Here is a 19377-nt window from a genome sequence, read left to right on the forward strand (position 1 = left end):
TTGGTTATTTGTCTGCTGAGATAAGAAAACCACATGAAATATTTTCAAACTGTGTAAGTAGCTAGGTCTCACAACATACATTAAAAAAAAATATCTGCAAGAAAATAAGTGCTCTGATCCAGGGAGAAATGGGAGTGGAGGTGTATTTTCAAATGAGAGAAAGATATTTCAGATAAAAACAAAAAAAAGGCTGTAGGGTACGGCAGAGGCTGTAAGAATTCTTTTCATGGATTCAGGGAATCATTGCCACATCTAAAAGCTGTGATTTGATGCGTTTAGACTTTGATGAGTGCAAGAGCAGTGGCCAAAGTAAATTCATGCTCATTGTCTTGAATGGAAACCTCTGCTCATCCATTGCTCTGTTAAAGCATTTGCAGCCTCCAACAGGAAGCTGTCAATGAGGAGATGCCAGGCAAGAAGGGCATCAGGGTTAGCTTAGGGCAGCAGCTCTGGACTCCCCCCATTTGGCCTAAGACATGGTAAGAGCTAAGGATTTCTCACCTGACCATTGCCATTCCAATTGCCATTCCAATTGCCACTGCCATTCCAACTGCCATTCCAACTACCATTCCAACTGCCATTCCAATTGTTACCACCATTCCAATTGCCATTGCCATTGCTAATGCAGTACTGAAGCTCCACAGCTCTCAGGACATCAAGGGTAATGCATGATCCCAGAGTCACTTGGGGTCCTTGGAAAGCTGGAAAAGAAAAGACAAAACACCATCAGCCAATGCCTAAGATCTTGGCCACCTTTTTACAGGGGGGGCTGGTGTTGCTCAGAACCAGCCAGGTAATGAAGAATTGTTGCACAGGGATTGTTTGAGCCGTGCAAGGGACAGATTCTCTTGGAGGCCCCAAAGAGCATCGGCTCTGTGGCTCAGCAAGGAATGCTCACAAAGGCGTGCTCTTGAAAACCCTTTGGGATTTCCCATGCAGAAATTGGGGCTCCTGTGAGTCCTCATGCCTGGGCATTACATGGTGAGGCTTCTAGCACTTCATGGGCCCAGTCAGATGGTCTGTGACCTTCTGACAGAATCCTAACAAATGTAGGTCATTAAAGCCCTGTGTAATAAGATTGTTGCCCATGGAAAAAAAAACCTGCAAGGATCGAAGCCACTTGGCTTAGTGTTGTGAAGCACAAGGGTTTGGTGGCTGCCTGGGCCAAGTTCCGCAGCAAATTCTAACGTGAATGATAGCGTTTCTTAAAACAACCATTCTTCTTGAGTGGGCAATACAAGAAAGCTCAGGTATGGGCGAAAACACTGAATAAGCGTTCCGGAAAGGAGACGTGAGAGTTTCTTTCAGGTAATTTATGGGGCCTGTGACCCCAACTTGTTCCAGTCCTGACCTGCGGAGGTGTCGAACCCTATGTGCAACTGCTGAAGCCCTATGTGTCCGTGGGTTTTGAGGTGGAAGAGCAGCAATTGTGCCTTAGTCATGCCCCAGGAGACAAAGAGGCCAGGTCAGGAACACTGAGAATTCCCATGCTTGCACTCACTGTGAACTTCGTAAGCCATGTAGGTGGTGAGTCCACTGCACATAGCGGTGATGTCTATTCCGTAGGAGTTGAGGTTGTTGACCAATCCATTGGTGACAAAGGTGATCTTCCTGGTTGCTCTTCCAAAACCAAGCAGGTTCTAAACATGAAAAACCAGCATGCAGCAAGGTGAGTCTCACAACCTGCTTCTAGCTTGTGCTATTCCTAGCTCTGGAATAATGAGTCAGGGCTGGGTGTTTGAGTCCGACCGGCATTTAGGGACACCATTTAATCCAGGGGGGGCCTGTGGAACCACTAGCAAGCCTTGAAGGTTCTGCCATCAAAGGCAAAGATCGTTCTAATGGTGTCAAGGTGCAGGGAGCCTGATGGGAAGTGTAAGTGCAACAAAAGCACTGTAGGGCTCCAAAGAGAACTAGTTTGCCCAGGCACCAACAGACATCCTCAAACTTTCTCTGAGGAAGTCGGAGAGGAATAATGTAGCTCCATTCTTCTTTAGGCAAAGCACACCCAAAACAGATTTCCTATATGCATTACTGTTAAAAAAAAAGAAAGTCTGACACAAAAAAGAGCACATTAAGAATGGTCAGATGATCTCCAGGACCAGGAACCTGCTACTCCTTTGGAATCTTACCCTGCTCTCTTGTGCCAGGCGGGCCAGATTATCAAAGCGGGGCATCTCGTTTCTGTTCATGATGGAAATGTAGCAGGTGTTCTGTTGCGGGACTTTGGTTGCGATGACGCCCTGTGAAATGAAAGAATTCAACACTCACAATTCAGATTTTTCCAGCTACTAATGTTGGGATAAACTCAGGATGGAAGGCATAACCAATATTGGCAGTTTATACCCTGCATCGTGGACTCCAGATACTTAGAATAAAAAGAATTTGCTGACAGTTGTCACTTGTACAAGGAACCAGACTCCTTGAATGCTTTTTCAATGAGCCCAGTCTCTACCACTCACCGTGTTGTAGTTCCAGATGGTTTTCCAGGACCCGCTGATGCTTTTTTGCTCAATGATTGCCACACGCCATTGCCTGTTGATGGCCACAATTTGGGACTGGCCACCAATGATGACCTGCGTGTTGTTGATGAAGCCGCCAGGAATCTGAGGAGACTAAAAAGCCAAGGGAGAGAAGACGTTTCACCTTTGAAGGGTAACAGTGATGTCCCCAAAACTTCCCAAAAATCCCTGCTCTAATGGAAGAATTGCTGCCCCCCGGGAAGTGCCAAATCTTTGCTCAGTCTTTTCCAAAGGACGCAGAGTCAAGGCTGTGGTGTTGGGCAGAGCCCGTAAGAAATCTTTTCATAGGTTCAGAGAATCATTGCCACATCTGACAGCTGTTATCTTTTGCCTTTAGACGTTGATGTGTGCAAGAGCATGGCCCCAGTAAATTCATGCTCATTGTCTTGAATGGAAACCACACCCTTGGCTCTTTTAAAGCATCTGCACCATCAAGCAGGAAGCTGTCAATGAGGAGATGCCAGGCAAGAAGGGCATCAGGGTTGGCTTTGGGCAGCAGCTCTGAAGTCTCCCCATTTGGTCTAAGAAATGGTGATGGCTAAGGATTTCTCACCTGTCCATTGCCATTCCAAGTGCCGTTCCAACTGCCATTCCAAATGCCACTGCCATTCCAAATGTTGCCACCATTCCAACCACCATTCCAGCCTCCATTCCAATTATTCCCACTGTTCCAACTACCGTTCCAACTATTTCCTCCATTCCAGCTGCCATTCCAGTTGTTGCCACCGTTCCAACCACCATTCCAACCACCAGTCCAACCGCCATTCCAGCCACCATTCCAATTGCCATTGCCATTCCAGTTGCCATTAACATTGCCATTCCAATTGCCATTGCCATTCCAATTGCCATTGCTATTCCAGTTGCCATTGCCATTCCAATTGCCATTCCAATTACTATTGCTATTGCAGTACTGAAGCTCCACAGCTCTCAGGACGTCGAGGGTAATGCATGATCCCAGAGTCACCTGGGGTCCTTGGAAAGCTGGAAAAGAAAAGACAAAACATCATCAGCCAATGCCTAAGACCTTGGCTACCTTTCTAGAGGGAGGTGCTGGTGTTGCTCAGAGTCTGCCGGGTTCTGAAGAATTGTTGCACGGGGATTGTTTGAGCTGTACAAGGGACAGATTCCCTGGAAATGGCCATAGAGCAGCAGCTCGGTGGCTCAGTAGGGAATGCCCACAAAGACATATTCTTGAAAACCCTTTGGGATTTCCCGTGCAGAAATTGAGGCTCTATTGCACTGGCTCCTGTGAGTCCCGATGCCTGGGCATTGCACAGTGAGGCTGCTGCCAGTTCATGGGCCCAGTCACATGATCTCTGACATTCTGATAGAATCCTATCCCGTGTAGGTCATTACAGCCCTGGGGAATTGGATCGTTGCTCCACGGAAAAACTTACAAGGATCAAAGCCTCTTCACTTAGTGTTGTGATGCACAAGGGCTTGGTGGCTGCCTGGGTAAACTCATCAGCAAGCTCTGACCTGAAGGATAGCAATTCTTTGACTGGCCCTTCTTCCTGACTGGGCATAACTGGGGAGTTTTGTGCTGGCTGAAACACTCTGAGCCAAAATTACAGCCCCATTCAGCTTTCTGGAAAGGAGCTGTTTTGGGTCATGTATGGGGGCTGTGAGCCCAGTCTGTTCCAGTCCTGACCTGGGGAGGTGTCGAACCCTTTGTGCAACTGCTGAAAGAAACCCTTGGTGTCTGTGTGTTTTGAGGTGGAAGAGCAGCAATTGTGCCTTAGTCATGCCCCAGGAGATAAAGAGATAAAGATCAGCAACACTGAGAATTCCCATGCTTGCACTCACTGTGAACTTCGTAAGCCATGTAGGTGGTGAGTCCACTGCACATAGCGGTGATGTCTATTCCGTAAGACCTGAGGTTGTTGATCAGTCCATTGGTGACAAAGGTGATCTTCCTGGTTGCTCTTCCAAAACCAAGCAGGTTCTAAACATGAAAAACCAGCATGCAGCAAGGTGAGTGTCACGAACTAGGTCCAGCTTGTGCTATTCCTAGCTCGGGAATGATGACTCGGGGCTGGGTGTTTGAGTCCGACTTGCATTTAAGGACACCTTGAATCCCCAGGGGGCCTGTGGGACCACTAGCAGGCCTTGAAGGCAGCTCCAAAGGCAGAGCTCGTTCTCATGGAGTCAAGGTACAGGGAGCCTGAGGGGAAGAGGCAGCGCAAGGAAAACAATGAAGGGCCCCACAGAGAACAGGTTAGCCCAGCCGGCTGTAGAACTCCACATGGTCAGTGCAAGTCAGGGAGAGAATAATGCCGCCCCTTTCATTTTTTGACAAAGCATTTCTACAAGAAATTTCTCAGCTATATTAGGCTTGAGTGGAAATAAACTCTGCCGCTAGAGAGAACATGATACCCTCCAGAAAGAAAAATCACATGAAGAATGGTCAGATGATCTCCAGGGCCAGGAACCTGCTACTCCTTTGGAATCTTACCCTGCTCTCTTGTGCCAGGCGGGCCAGATTATCAAAGCGGGGCATCTCGTTTCTGTTCATGATGGAAATGTAGCAGGTGTTCTGTTGCGGGACTTTGGTTGCAATGATGCCCTGTGGAATGAAAGGATTCAACCTCACAATTCTGTTTTATCCATCTGTTAGTATTGGTTGGAAGTCAGGATGGAAACCATAACCAATGTGGGCGATTATATCCTGCGTCGTGGACTCCAAATGTTTAGAATAAGAAAGATTTTCCGACCCAGGGCCAGCTATAAAAGGAGCCAGACTCCTTGGATGCGACTGGATTGCCCCGTGTCCCTGTTACTCACCGTGTTGTAGTTCCAGATGGTTTTCCAGGACCCGCTGATGCTTTTTTGCTCAATGATTGCCACGCGCCATTGCCTGTTGATGGTCACAATTTGGGACTGGCCACCAATGATGACCTGCGTGTTGTTGAAGATGATGCCTGGAATCTGCTGAGACTAAAAAGCCAAGGGAGAGAAGACGTTTCACCTTTGAAGGGTAACAGTGATGTCTCCAAAGCTTTAGAAAAATCCCTGCTCTAATGGAAGCATTGCTGCCCCTCGGGAAGTTCTGGCACTGCTCGCAATGTTTTCCGAAGGACCCCGAATCAATGCTCAGCTTTTGGGCAGAGGCCATAAGAATTCTTTTCATGGATTCAGGGAATCATTGCCGTATCTGACAGCCGTCATTTGGGGACTTTAGGCTTTGGTGAGTGCGAGGGCAGTGGCTACAGAAAATCCATGCTCAAGGTCTTGAATGGAAACCTCTGCTCACCCATAGCTCTGTTTAAAGCATCTGCAGCCTTCAACAGGAAGTTGTCAATGAGGAGATGCCAGGCAAGAAGGGCATCAGGGTTAGCTTAGGGCAGCAGCTCTGGAGGCCCCCCATTTGGTCTAAGAATCGGTAAGGGCTAAGGATTTCTCACCGGGAAATTGACACTGCCATTGCCAATGCAGTACTGAAGCTCCACAGCTCTCAGGACGTCGAGGGTAATGCATGATCCCAGAGTCACTTGGGGTCCTTGGAAAGCTGGAAAAGAAAAGACAAAACACCATCAGCCAATGCCTAAGACCCTGGCTGCCTTTCCACAGACGGTACGGGAGTTGCTCAGAGTCAGCCGGGTTCTCAAGGATTGCTGCACTGGGGATTGTTTGAGCCGTGCAAGGGACAGATTCTCTGGAAATCCCCATAGAGCAGCAGCTCTGTGGCTCAGCAAGGAATGCCCACAAAGGCGTGCTCTTGAAAACCCTTTGGGATTTCCCGTGCAGAAATTGGGGCTCCTGTGAGTCCTGATGCCTGGGCATTACACAGTGAGGCTGCTAATTCATGGGCCCAGTCACATGATCAGTGACGTTCTGAAAGAATTTTACCAAGTGTAAGTCATCTAAGTCCGTAAGGATAAACCTACAAGGATTAACGCCATTTGGCTTGGTGTTGTGAAGCCCAAGGTTTTGGCGACTTCCTTGGTCAAGTCATCAGCAAGCTGTGTGCCGTAGGACAGTGGTTCTTAAAGAACGACCCTTTTCCTTGACTGGCTATTTCAGGGAGGCATAGTGATGACCAAAACCCTCCAGGCCCTAATTTAAGCCCCATTCACTTCCTGGAGATGAGCTGTAAGGATTTGGTTTGGGTCACTTATGGGGGCTGTGACCCCAGCCATTTCCAGATCTGATTTGCGGAGGTGCAGCACCCGTTGCTGAAGCCCTTGGTGTCTGCGTGTTTTGAGGTGGAAGAGCAGCAATTGTGCCTTAGTCATGCCCCAGGAGACAAAGAGGCCAGGTCAGGAACACTGAGAATTCCCATGCTTGCACTCACTGTGAACTTCGTAAGCCATGTAGGTGGTGAGTCCACTGCACATAGCGGTGATGTCTATTCCGTAGGAGTTGAGGTTGTTGACCAATCCATTGGTGACAAAGGTGATCTTCCTGGTGGGTCTTCCAAAACCAAGCAGGTTCTAAACATGAAAAACCAGCATGCAGCAAGGTGAGTGTCAGGAGTTGGCTCCTGCTAGGCCTGTTCCTCGGGGCTGGGTGTTTGAGTCCCAGTTGCCTTTAGGGATGCCTTTTATTCCCCTGGAGTCCTGTGGGACCACTCGTAAGCCTTGAAGGCAGCTCCAAAGGCAGATGGTTCTAATAGAGTTAAGGTGCAGGGAGCCTGAGGGGAAGTGGCAGTGCAAGGAAAGCGCTGAAAAGGAGATGAGGAGTGCTGCCGCTCTGTGGAGCCAGAGCTCCTTCCAAAGCATTTGTTGAGTCCTTGCCCTGGCCCCTCAGAGGCACTCGGGCTGTTGGCTAGAAGGCAGGCAGGAGAAATCTCTTCCTGCAACCTGTTCTAACCTGGAACCCAAGAGAGCAGCAGCAAGCCCAGGCAGATACATTTGCTCTCGGACTATTTGCAGGAGGTGCTTTGGGCCCCTCTCCGTGACCCCTGGGTGCTCTAGTGGGACAAGTCCTTCTGAACCGCCCTCACGGGCTTTGTTCCAAATAAATTGCCACTCTCTTGTCCTCCTGGAATGATGTGTGGCCTGGCTCAAGTCCCTGGCTGCTTTCCTGCTGTCTCCTCCCATGCCCTCGGCTTCTCTCTGCTCTCTAGCTCCTTCCTTAGCTAGGGCCAATAGCCTCCAGTTCTGGCTCATCCACTGAATGTGCGGAAAGGGTTCAGGAATAGGGAGATGCTCTCTCATGCCCCAAAGGACAAGAGAGTCTGGCCAAGAGTGTCTGCAATGGCAAGTTTGGAGCTGACCAATGCAGTTTGGTACTGAACAGTCTATGAAGAACTTTGAGATCCCGGCATTCCAAAAGGATTAAGGCCCTTGAAGGGCTCCTGAGAGCAAGGCTTTGCCCAGCTAGCTGCAGACATTCTCAACATCCTCAGAGAAAGTGGAGCTGGGACAAGGAATAATGCAACCCCTTTCTCCTTCTGACAAAGCTTCCCTACAAGAAATTCCCTATCTGCATTACGGTTTAGAGAATGGAAAGTCTACCACTAGAGACAACCAGATCGTGTCCAGATAGAAAAAGCACATGAAGAAATGGCCCGATGATCTCCAGGGCCAGGAACTTGCAACTCCTTTGGAATCTTACCCTGCTCTCTTGTGCCAGGCGGGCCAGATTATCAAAGCGGGGCATCTCGTTTCTGTTCATGATGGAAATGTAGCAGGTGTTCTGTTGCGGGACTTTGGTTGCGATGACGCCCTGTGAAATGAAAGAATTCAACACTCACAATTCAGATTTTTCCAGCTACTAATGTTGGGATATAGTCAGGATGGAAGCCATAACAAATGCCGAGTTTTACTGGTCCACGTTTTGGACTCCATATGTTTAAAATAAAGTAAGAATCGCCCTCTCTGGGCCAGATGTCCGAGGAGACAGTCTCCTCATACGGTTTTTTATCGATCCCATTCTCTGCCACTCACCGTGTTGTAGTTCCAGATGGTTTTCCAGGACCCACTCATGCTCATTTGCTCAATGATTGCCACACGCCATTGCCTGTTGATGGTCACAATTTGGGACTGGCCACCAAAGATGACCTGCGTGTTGTTGAAGATGATGCCTGGAATCTGCTGAGACTAAAAAGCCAAGGGAGAGAAGACGTTTCACCTTTGAAGGGTAACAGTGATGTCCCCAAAACTTCCCAAAAATCCCTGCTCTAATGGAAGAATTGCTGCCCCCCGGGAAGTGCCAAATCTTTGCTCAGTCTTTTCCAAAGGACGCAGAGTCAAGGCTGTGGTGTTGGGCAGAGCCCGTAAGAAATCTTTTCACAGGTTCAGAGAATCATTGCCACATCTGACAGCTGTTATCTTTTGCCTTTAGACGTTGATGTGTGCAAGAGCATGGCCCCAGTAAATTCATGCTCATTGTCTTGAATGGAAACCACACCCTTGGCTCTTTTAAAGCATCTGCACCATCAAGCAGGAAGCTGTCAATGAGGAGATGCCAGGCAAGAAGGGCATCAGGGTTGGCTTTGGGCAGCAGCTCTGAAGTCTCCCCATTTGGTCTAAGAAATGGTGATGGCTAAGGATTTCTCACCTGTCCATTGCCATTCCAAGTGCCGTTCCAACTGCCATTCCAAATGCCACTGCCGTTCCAAATGTTGCCGCCATTCCAGCCACCATTCCAGCCTCCATTCCAGCCTCCATTCCAATTGTTTCCGTTGTTCCAGCCTCCATTCCAACCACCATTCCAGTTATTACCACCATTCCAGCCTCCATTCCAATTGTTTTCGTTGTTCCAGCCTCCATTCCAACCACCATTCCAGTTATTACCACCAATCCAGCCTCCATTCCAACCACCAGTCCAGTGGTTACCGCCGTTCCAGCCGCCATTCCAATTGTTACCACCATTCCAACCGCCATTCCAACCGCCATTCCAACCGCCATTCCAATTGCCATTGCCATTCCAGTTGCCGTTGCCATTCCAATTGCCATTGCTATTCCAGTTGCCATTGCCATTCCAATTGCCATTCCAATTACTATTGCTATTGCAGTACTGAAGCTCCACAGCTCTCAGGACGTCGAGGGTAATGCATGATCCCAGAGTCACCTGGGGTCCTTGGAAAGCTGGAAAAGAAAAGACAAAACACCATCAGCCAATGCCTAAGACCTTGGCTACCTTTCTAGAGGGAGGTGCTGGTGTTGCTCAGAGTCTGCCGGGTTCTGAAGAATTGTTGCACGGGGATTGTTTGAGCTGTACAAGGGACAGATTCCCTGGAAATGGCCATAGAGCAGCAGCTCGGTGGCTCAGTAGGGAATGCCCACAAAGACATATTCTTGAAAACACTTTGGGATTTCCCGTGCAGAAATTGAGGCTCTATTGCACTGGCTCCTGTGAGTCCCGATGCCTGGGCATTGCACAGTGAGGCTGCTGCCAGTTCATGGGCCCAGTCACATGATCTCTGACATTCTGATAGAATCCTATCCCGTGTAGGTCATTACAGCCCTGGGGAATTGGATCGTTGCTCCACGGAAAAACTTACAAGGATCAAAGCCTCTTCACTTAGTGTTGTGATGCACAAGGGCTTGGTGGCTGCCTGGGTAAACTCATCAGCAAGCTCTGACCTGAAGGATAGCAATTCTTTGACTGGCCCTTCTTCCTGACTGGGCATAACTGGGGAGTTTTGTGCTGGCTGAAACACTCTGAGCCAAAATTACAGCCCCATTCAGCTTTCTGGAAAGGAGCTGTTTTGGGTCATGTATGGGGGCTGTGAGCCCAGTCTGTTCCAGTCCTGACCTGGGGAGGTGTCGAACCCTTTGTGCAACTGCTGAAAGAAACCCTTGGTGTCTGTGTGTTTTGAGGTGGAAGAGCAGCAATTGTGCCTTAGTCATGCCCCAGGAGATAAAGAGATAAAGATCAGCAACACTGAGAATTCCCATGCTTGCACTCACTGTGAACTTCGTAAGCCATGTAGGTGGTGAGTCCACTGCACATAGCGGTGATGTCTATTCCGTAAGACCTGAGGTTGTTGATCAGTCCATTGGTGACAAAGGTGATCTTCCTGGTTGCTCTTCCAAAACCAAGCAGGTTCTAAACATGAAAAACCAGCATGCAGCAAGGTGAGTGTCACGAACTAGGTCCAGCTTGTGCTATTCCTAGCTCGGGAATGATGACTCGGGGCTGGGTGTTTGAGTCCGACTTGCATTTAAGGACACCTTGAATCCCCAGGGGGCCTGTGGGACCACTAGCAGGCCTTGAAGGCAGCTCCAAAGGCAGAGCTCGTTCTCATGGAGTCAAGGTACAGGGAGCCTGAGGGGAAGAGGCAGCGCAAGGAAAACAATGAAGGGCCCCACAGAGAACAGGTTAGCCCAGCCGGCTGTAGAACTCCACATGGTCAGTGCAAGTCAGGGAGAGAATAATGCCGCCCCTTTCATTTTTTGACAAAGCATTTCTACAAGAAATTTCTCAGCTATATTAGGCTTGAGTGGAAATAAACTCTGCCGCTAGAGAGAACATGATACCCTCCAGAAAGAAAAATCACATGAAGAATGGTCAGATGATCTCCAGGGCCAGGAACCTGCTACTCCTTTGGAATCTTACCCTGCTCTCTTGTGCCAGGCGGGCCAGATTATCAAAGCGGGGCATCTCGTTTCTGTTCATGATGGAAATGTAGCAGGTGTTCTGTTGCGGGACTTTGGTTGCAATGATGCCCTGTGGAATGAAAGGATTCAACCTCACAATTCTGTTTTATCCATCTGTTAGTATTGGTTGGAAGTCAGGATGGAAACCATAACCAATGTGGGCGATTATATCCTGCGTCGTGGACTCCAAATGTTTAGAATAAGAAAGATTTTCCGACCCAGGGCCAGCTATAAAAGGAGCCAGACTCCTTGGATGCGACTGGATTGCCCCGTGTCCCTGTTACTCACCGTGTTGTAGTTCCAGATGGTTTTCCAGGACCCGCTGATGCTTTTTTGCTCAATGATTGCCACGCGCCATTGCCTGTTGATGGTCACAATTTGGGACTGGCCACCAATGATGACCTGCGTGTTGTTGAAGATGATGCCTGGAATCTGCTGAGACTAAAAAGCCAAGGGAGAGAAGACGTTTCACCTTTGAAGGGTAACAGTGATGTCTCCAAAGCTTTAGAAAAATCCCTGCTCTAATGGAAGCATTGCTGCCCCTCGGGAAGTTCTGGCACTGCTCGCAATGTTTTCCGAAGGACCCCGAATCAATGCTCAGCTTTTGGGCAGAGGCCATAAGAATTCTTTTCATGGATTCAGGGAATCATTGCCGTATCTGACAGCCGTCATTTGGGGACTTTAGGCTTTGGTGAGTGCGAGGGCAGTGGCTACAGAAAATCCATGCTCAAGGTCTTGAATGGAAACCTCTGCTCACCCATAGCTCTGTTTAAAGCATCTGCAGCCTTCAACAGGAAGTTGTCAATGAGGAGATGCCAGGCAAGAAGGGCATCAGGGTTAGCTTAGGGCAGCAGCTCTGGAGGCCCCCCATTTGGTCTAAGAATCGGTAAGGGCTAAGGATTTCTCACCGGGAAATTGACACTGCCATTGCCAATGCAGTACTGAAGCTCCACAGCTCTCAGGACGTCGAGGGTAATGCATGATCCCAGAGTCACTTGGGGTCCTTGGAAAGCTGGAAAAGAAAAGACAAAACACCATCAGCCAATGCCTAAGACCCTGGCTGCCTTTCCACAGACGGTACGGGAGTTGCTCAGAGTCAGCCGGGTTCTCAAGGATTGCTGCACTGGGGATTGTTTGAGCCGTGCAAGGGACAGATTCTCTGGAAATCCCCATAGAGCAGCAGCTCTGTGGCTCAGCAAGGAATGCCCACAAAGGCGTGCTCTTGAAAACCCTTTGGGATTTCCCGTGCAGAAATTGGGGCTCCTGTGAGTCCTGATGCCTGGGCATTACACAGTGAGGCTGCTAATTCATGGGCCCAGTCACATGATCAGTGACGTTCTGAAAGAATTTTACCAAGTGTAAGTCATCTAAGTCCGTAAGGATAAACCTACAAGGATTAACGCCATTTGGCTTGGTGTTGTGAAGCCCAAGGTTTTGGCGACTTCCTTGGTCAAGTCATCAGCAAGCTGTGTGCCGTAGGACAGTGGTTCTTAAAGAACGACCCTTTTCCTTGACTGGCTATTTCAGGGAGGCATAGTGATGACCAAAACCCTCCAGGCCCTAATTTAAGCCCCATTCACTTCCTGGAGATGAGCTGTAAGGATTTGGTTTGGGTCACTTATGGGGGCTGTGACCCCAGCCATTTCCAGATCTGATTTGCGGAGGTGCAGCACCCGTTGCTGAAGCCCTTGGTGTCTGCGTGTTTTGAGGTGGAAGAGCAGCAATTGTGCCTTAGTCATGCCCCAGGAGACAAAGAGGCCAGGTCAGGAACACTGAGAATTCCCATGCTTGCACTCACTGTGAACTTCGTAAGCCATGTAGGTGGTGAGTCCACTGCACATAGCGGTGATGTCTATTCCGTAGGAGTTGAGGTTGTTGACCAATCCATTGGTGACAAAGGTGATCTTCCTGGTGGGTCTTCCAAAACCAAGCAGGTTCTAAACATGAAAAACCAGCATGCAGCAAGGTGAGTGTCAGGAGTTGGCTCCTGCTAGGCCTGTTCCTCGGGGCTGGGTGTTTGAGTCCCAGTTGCCTTTAGGGATGCCTTTTATTCCCCTGGGGTCCTGTGGGACCACTCGTAAGCCTTGAAGGCAGCTCCAAAGGCAGATGGTTCTAATAGAGTTAAGGTGCAGGGAGCCTGAGGGGAAGTGGCAGTGCAAGGAAAGCGCTGAAAAGGAGATGAGGAGTGCTGCCGCTCTGTGGAGCCAGAGCTCCTTCCAAAGCATTTGTTGAGTCCTTGCCCTGGCCCCTCAGAGGCACTCGGGCTGTTGGCTAGAAGGCAGGCAGGAGAAATCTCTTCCTGCAACCTGTTCTAACCTGGAACCCAAGAGAGCAGCAGCAAGCCCAGGCAGATACATTTGCTCTCGGACTATTTGCAGGAGGTGCTTTGGGCCCCTCTCCGTGACCCCTGGGTGCTCTAGTGGGACAAGTCCTTCTGAACCGCCCTCACGGGCTTTGTTCCAAATAAATTGCCACTCTCTTGTCCTCCTGGAATGATGTGTGGCCTGGCTCAAGTCCCTGGCTGCTTTCCTGCTGTCTCCTCCCATGCCCTCGGCTTCTCTCTGCTCTCTAGCTCCTTCCTTAGCTAGGGCCAAAAGCCTCCAGTTCTGGCTCATCCACTGAATGTGCGGAAAGGGTTCAGGAATAGGGAGATGCTCTCTCATGCCCCAAAGGACAAGAGAGTCTGGCCAAGAGTGTCTGCAATGACAAGTTTGGAGCTGACCAATGCAGTTTGGTACTGAACAGTCTATGAAGAACTTTGAGATCCCGGCATTCCAAAAGGATTAAGGCCCTTGAAGGGCTCCTGAGAGCAAGGCTTTGCCCAGCTAGCTGCAGACATTCTCAACATCCTCAGAGAAAGTGGAGCTGGGACAAGGAATAATGCAACCCCTTTCTCCTTCTGACAAAGCTTCCCTACAAGAAATTCCCTATCTGCATTACGGTTTAGAGAATGGAAAGTCTACCACTAGAGACAACCAGATCGTGTCCAGATAGAAAAAGCACATGAAGAAATGGCCCGATGATCTCCAGGGCCAGGAACTTGCAACTCCTTTGGAATCTTACCCTGCTCTCTTGTGCCAGGCGGGCCAGATTATCAAAGCGGGGCATCTCGTTTCTGTTCATGATGGAAATGTAGCAGGTGTTCTGTTGCGGGACTTTGGTTGCGATGACGCCCTGTGAAATGAAAGAATTCAACACTCACAATTCAGATTTTTCCAGCTACTAATGTTGGGATATAGTCAGGATGGAAGCCATAACAAATGCCGAGTTTTACTGGTCCACGTTTTGGACTCCATATGTTTAAAATAAAGTAAGAATCGCCCTCTCTGGGCCAGATGTCCGAGGAGACAGTCTCCTCATACGGTTTTTTATCGATCCCATTCTCTGCCACTCACCGTGTTGTAGTTCCAGATGGTTTTCCAGGACCCACTCATGCTCATTTGCTCAATGATTGCCACACGCCATTGCCTATTGATGGTCACAATTTGGGACTGGCCACCAAAGATGACCTGCGTGTTGTTGAAGATGATGCCTGGAATCTGCTGAGACTAAAAAGCCAAGGGAGAGAAGACGTTTCACCTTTGAAGGGTAACAGTGATGTCCCCAAAACTTCCCAAAAATCCCTGCTCTAATGGAAGAATTGCTGCCCCCCGGGAAGTGCCAAATCTTTGCTCAGTCTTTTCCAAAGGACGCAGAGTCAAGGCTGTGGTGTTGGGCAGAGCCCGTAAGAAATCTTTTCACAGGTTCAGAGAATCATTGCCACATCTGACAGCTGTTATCTTTTGCCTTTAGACGTTGATGTGTGCAAGAGCATGGCCCCAGTAAATTCATGCTCATTGTCTTGAATGGAAACCACACCCTTGGCTCTTTTAAAGCATCTGCACCATCAAGCAGGAAGCTGTCAATGAGGAGATGCCAGGCAAGAAGGGCATCAGGGTTGGCTTTGGGCAGCAGCTCTGAAGTCTCCCCATTTGGTCTAAGAAATGGTGATGGCTAAGGATTTCTCACCTGTCCATTGCCATTCCAAGTGCCGTTCCAACTGCCATTCCAAATGCCACTGCCGTTCCAAATGTTGCCGCCATTCCAGCCACCATTCCAGCCTCCATTCCAGCCTCCATTCCAATTGTTTCCGTTGTTCCAGCCTCCATTCCAACCACCATTCCAGTTATTACCACCATTCCAGCCTCCATTCCAATTGTTTTCGTTGTTCCAGCCTCCATTCCAACCACCATTCCAGTTATTACCACCAATCCAGCCTCCATTCCAACCACCAGTCCAGTGGTTACCGCCGTTCCAGCCGCCATTCCAATTGTTACCACCATTCCAACCGCCATTCCAACCGCCATTCCAACCGCCATTCCAATTGCCATTGCCATTCCAGTTGCCGTTGCCATTCCAATTGCCATTGCTATTCCAGTTGCCATTGCCATTCCAATTGCCATTCCAATTACTATTGCTATTGCAGTACTGAAGCTCCACAGCTCTCAGGACGTCGAGGGTAATGCATGATCCCAGAGTCACCTGGGGTCCTTGGAAAGCTGGAAAAGAAAAGACAAAACACCATCAGCCAATGCCTAAGACCTTGGCTACCTTTCTAGAGGGAGGTGCTGGTGTTGCTCAGAGTCTGCCGGGTTCTGAAGAATTGTTGCACGGGGATTGTTTGAGCTGTACAAGGGACAGATTCCCTGGAAATGGCCATAGAGCAGCAGCTCGGTGGCTCAGTAGGGAATGCCCACAAAGACATATTCTTGAAAACACTTTGGGATTTCCCGTGCAGAAATTGAGGCTCTATTGCACTGGCTCCTGTGAGTCCCGATGCCTGGGCATTGCACAGTGAGGCTGCTGCCAGTTCATGGGCCCAGTCACATGATCTCTGACATTCTGATAGAATCCTATCCCGTGTAGGTCATTACAGCCCTGGGGAATTGGATCGTTGCTCCACGGAAAAACTTACAAGGATCAAAGCCTCTTCACTTAGTGTTGTGATGCACAAGGGCTTGGTGGCTGCCTGGGTAAACTCATCAGCAAGCTCTGACCTGAAGGATAGCAATTCTTTGACTGGCCCTTCTTCCTGACTGGGCATAACTGGGGAGTTTTGTGCTGGCTGAAACACTCTGAGCCAAAATTACAGCCCCATTCAGCTTTCTGGAAAGGAGCTGTTTTGGGTCATGTATGGGGGCTGTGAGCCCAGTCTGTTCCAGTCCTGACCTGGGGAGGTGTCGAACCCTTTGTGCAACTGCTGAAAGAAACCCTTGGTGTCTGTGTGTTTTGAGGTGGAAGAGCAGCAATTGTGCCTTAGTCATGCCCCAGGAGATAAAGAGATAAAGATCAGCAACACTGAGAATTCCCATGCTTGCACTCACTGTGAACTTCGTAAGCCATGTAGGTGGTGAGTCCACTGCACATAGCGGTGATGTCTATTCCGTAAGACCTGAGGTTGTTGATCAGTCCATTGGTGACAAAGGTGATCTTCCTGGTTGCTCTTCCAAAACCAAGCAGGTTCTAAACATGAAAAACCAGCATGCAGCAAGGTGAGTGTCACGAACTAGGTCCAGCTTGTGCTATTCCTAGCTCGGGAATGATGACTCGGGGCTGGGTGTTTGAGTCCGACTTGCATTTAAGGACACCTTGAATCCCCAGGGGGCCTGTGGGACCACTAGCAGGCCTTGAAGGCAGCTCCAAAGGCAGAGCTCGTTCTCATGGAGTCAAGGTACAGGGAGCCTGAGGGGAAGAGGCAGCGCAAGGAAAACAATGAAGGGCCCCACAGAGAACAGGTTAGCCCAGCCGGCTGTAGAAATCCACATGGTCAGTGCAAGTCAGGGAGAGAATAATGCCGCCCCTTTCATTTTTTGACAAAGCATTTCTACAAGAAATTTCTCAGCTATATTAGGCTTGAGTGGAAATAAACTCTGCCGCTAGAGAGAACATGATACCCTCCAGAAAGAAAAATCACATGAAGAATGGTCAGATGATCTCCAGGGCCAGGAACCTGCTACTCCTTTGGAATCTTACCCTGCTCTCTTGTGCCAGGCGGGCCAGATTATCAAAGCGGGGCATCTCGTTTCTGTTCATGATGGAAATGTAGCAGGTGTTCTGTTGCGGGACTTTGGTTGCAATGATGCCCTGTGGAATGAAAGGATTCAACCTCACAATTCTGTTTTATCCATCTGTTAGTATTGGTTGGAAGTCAGGATGGAAACCATAACCAATGTGGGCGATTATATCCTGCGTCGTGGACTCCAAATGTTTAGAATAAGAAAGATTTTCCGACCCAGGGCCAGCTATAAAAGGAGCCAGACTCCTTGGATGCGACTGGATTGCCCCGTGTCCCTGTTACTCACCGTGTTGTAGTTCCAGATGGTTTTCCAGGACCCGCTGATGCTTTTTTGCTCAATGATTGCCACGCGCCATTGCCTGTTGATGGTCACAATTTGGGACTGGCCACCAATGATGACCTGCGTGTTGTTGAAGATGATGCCTGGAATCTGCTGAGACTAAAAAGCCAAGGGAGAGAAGACGTTTCACCTTTGAAGGGTAACAGTGATGTCTCCAAAGCTTTAGAAAAATCCCTGCTCTAATGGAAGCATTGCTGCCCCTCGGGAAGTTCTGGCACTGCTCGCAATGTTTTCCGAAGGACCCCGAATCAATGCTCAGCTTTTGGGCAGAGGCCATAAGAATTCTTTTCATGGATTCAGGGAATCATTGCCGTATCTGACAGCCGTCATTTGGGGACTTTAGGCTTTGGTGAGTGCGAGGGCAGTGGCTACAGAAAATCCATGCTCAAGGTCTTGAATGGAAACCTCTGCTCACCCATAGCTCTGTTTAAAGCATCTGCAGCCTTCAACAGGAAGTTGTCAATGAGGAGATGCCAGGCAAGAAGGGCATCAGGGTTAGCTTAGGGCAGCAGCTCTGGAGGCCCCCCATTTGGTCTAAGAATCGGTAAGGGCTAAGGATTTCTCACCGGGAAATTGACACTGCCATTGCCAATGCAGTACTGAAGCTCCACAGCTCTCAGGACGTCGAGGGTAATGCATGATCCCAGAGTCACTTGGGGTCCTTGGAAAGCTGGAAAAGAAAAGACAAAACACCATCAGCCAATGCCTAAGACCCTGGCTGCCTTTCCACAGACGGTACGGGAGTTGCTCAGAGTCAGCCGGGTTCTCAAGGATTGCTGCACTGGGGATTGTTTGAGCCGTGCAAGGGACAGATTCTCTGGAAATCCCCATAGAGCAGCAGCTCTGTGGCTCAGCAAGGAATGCCCACAAAGGCGTGCTCTTGAAAACCCTTTGGGATTTCCCGTGCAGAAATTGGGGCTCCTGTGAGTCCTGATGCCTGGGCATTACACAGTGAGGCTGCTAATTCATGGGCCCAGTCACATGATCAGTGACGTTCTGAAAGAATTTTACCAAGTGTAAGTCATCTAAGTCCGTAAGGATAAACCTACAAGGATTAACGCCATTTGGCTTGGTGTTGTGAAGCCCAAGGTTTTGGCGACTTCCTTGGTCAAGTCATCAGCAAGCTGTGTGCCGTAGGACAGTGGTTCTTAAAGAACGACCCTTTTCCTTGACTGGCTATTTCAGGGAGGCATAGTGATGACCAAAACCCTCCAGGCCCTAATTTAAGCCCCATTCACTTCCTGGAGATGAGCTGTAAGGATTTGGTTTGGGTCACTTATGGGGGCTGTGACCCCAGCCATTTCCAGATCTGATTTGCGGAGGTGCAGCACCCGTTGCTGAAGCCCTTGGTGTCTGCGTGTTTTGAGGTGGAAGAGCAGCAATTGTGCCTTAGTCATGCCCCAGGAGACAAAGAGGCCAGGTCAGGAACACTGAGAATTCCCATGCTTGCACTCACTGTGAACTTCGTAAGCCATGTAGGTGGTGAGTCCACTGCACATAGCGGTGATGTCTATTCCGTAGGAGTTGAGGTTGTTGACCAATCCATTGGTGACAAAGGTGATCTTCCTGGTGGGTCTTCCAAAACCAAGCAGGTTCTAAACATGAAAAACCAGCATGCAGCAAGGTGAGTGTCAGGAGTTGGCTCCTGCTAGGCCTGTTCCTCGGGGCTGGGTGTTTGAGTCCCAGTTGCCTTTAGGGATGCCTTTTATTCCCCTGGGGTCCTGTGGGACCACTCGTAAGCCTTGAAGGCAGCTCCAAAGGCAGATGGTTCTAATAGAGTTAAGGTGCAGGGAGCCTGAGGGGAAGTGGCAGTGCAAGGAAAGCGCTGAAAAGGAGATGAGGAGTGCTGCCGCTCTGTGGAGCCAGAGCTCCTTCCAAAGCATTTGTTGAGTCCTTGCCCTGGCCCCTCAG

General features: G+C 49.4%; 1 protein-coding gene across 1 annotated transcript in view; it reads right to left on the reverse strand.

The window, feature by feature from the left end:
* LOC148220967 (uncharacterized) overlaps positions 1 to 19377 on the reverse strand; it is a 134157-nt gene that overhangs the window by 54708 nt on the left and 60072 nt on the right. Inside the window, exons 85-112 of the mRNA XM_088179862.1 lie at positions 18917 to 19061; positions 18033 to 18136; positions 17413 to 17565; positions 17084 to 17194; positions 16435 to 16573; positions 15080 to 15609; positions 14467 to 14619; positions 14135 to 14245; positions 12864 to 13008; positions 11980 to 12083; positions 11360 to 11512; positions 11031 to 11141; positions 10382 to 10520; positions 9474 to 9547; positions 9027 to 9041; positions 8414 to 8566; positions 8082 to 8192; positions 6817 to 6955; positions 5939 to 6021; positions 5307 to 5459; positions 4978 to 5088; positions 4329 to 4467; positions 3421 to 3494; positions 3076 to 3090; positions 2463 to 2615; positions 2133 to 2243; positions 1502 to 1640; positions 564 to 692 (exon numbers count right to left, since the gene is read on the reverse strand). Coding sequence (XP_088035988.1) covers positions 564 to 692; positions 1502 to 1640; positions 2133 to 2243; positions 2463 to 2615; positions 3076 to 3090; positions 3421 to 3494; positions 4329 to 4467; positions 4978 to 5088; positions 5307 to 5459; positions 5939 to 6021; positions 6817 to 6955; positions 8082 to 8192; positions 8414 to 8566; positions 9027 to 9041; positions 9474 to 9547; positions 10382 to 10520; positions 11031 to 11141; positions 11360 to 11512; positions 11980 to 12083; positions 12864 to 13008; positions 14135 to 14245; positions 14467 to 14619; positions 15080 to 15609; positions 16435 to 16573; positions 17084 to 17194; positions 17413 to 17565; positions 18033 to 18136; positions 18917 to 19061 — 3697 coding nt within the window. The remainder of the gene's footprint in view (positions 1 to 563; positions 693 to 1501; positions 1641 to 2132; positions 2244 to 2462; positions 2616 to 3075; positions 3091 to 3420; positions 3495 to 4328; positions 4468 to 4977; positions 5089 to 5306; positions 5460 to 5938; positions 6022 to 6816; positions 6956 to 8081; positions 8193 to 8413; positions 8567 to 9026; positions 9042 to 9473; positions 9548 to 10381; positions 10521 to 11030; positions 11142 to 11359; positions 11513 to 11979; positions 12084 to 12863; positions 13009 to 14134; positions 14246 to 14466; positions 14620 to 15079; positions 15610 to 16434; positions 16574 to 17083; positions 17195 to 17412; positions 17566 to 18032; positions 18137 to 18916; positions 19062 to 19377) is intronic.

The sequence above is a fragment of the Sturnus vulgaris genome, chromosome 28, assembly GCF_052056855.1.
Source record: "Sturnus vulgaris isolate bStuVul1 chromosome 28, bStuVul1.hap1, whole genome shotgun sequence".
Taxonomy (NCBI): Eukaryota; Metazoa; Chordata; class Aves; order Passeriformes; family Sturnidae; genus Sturnus; species Sturnus vulgaris.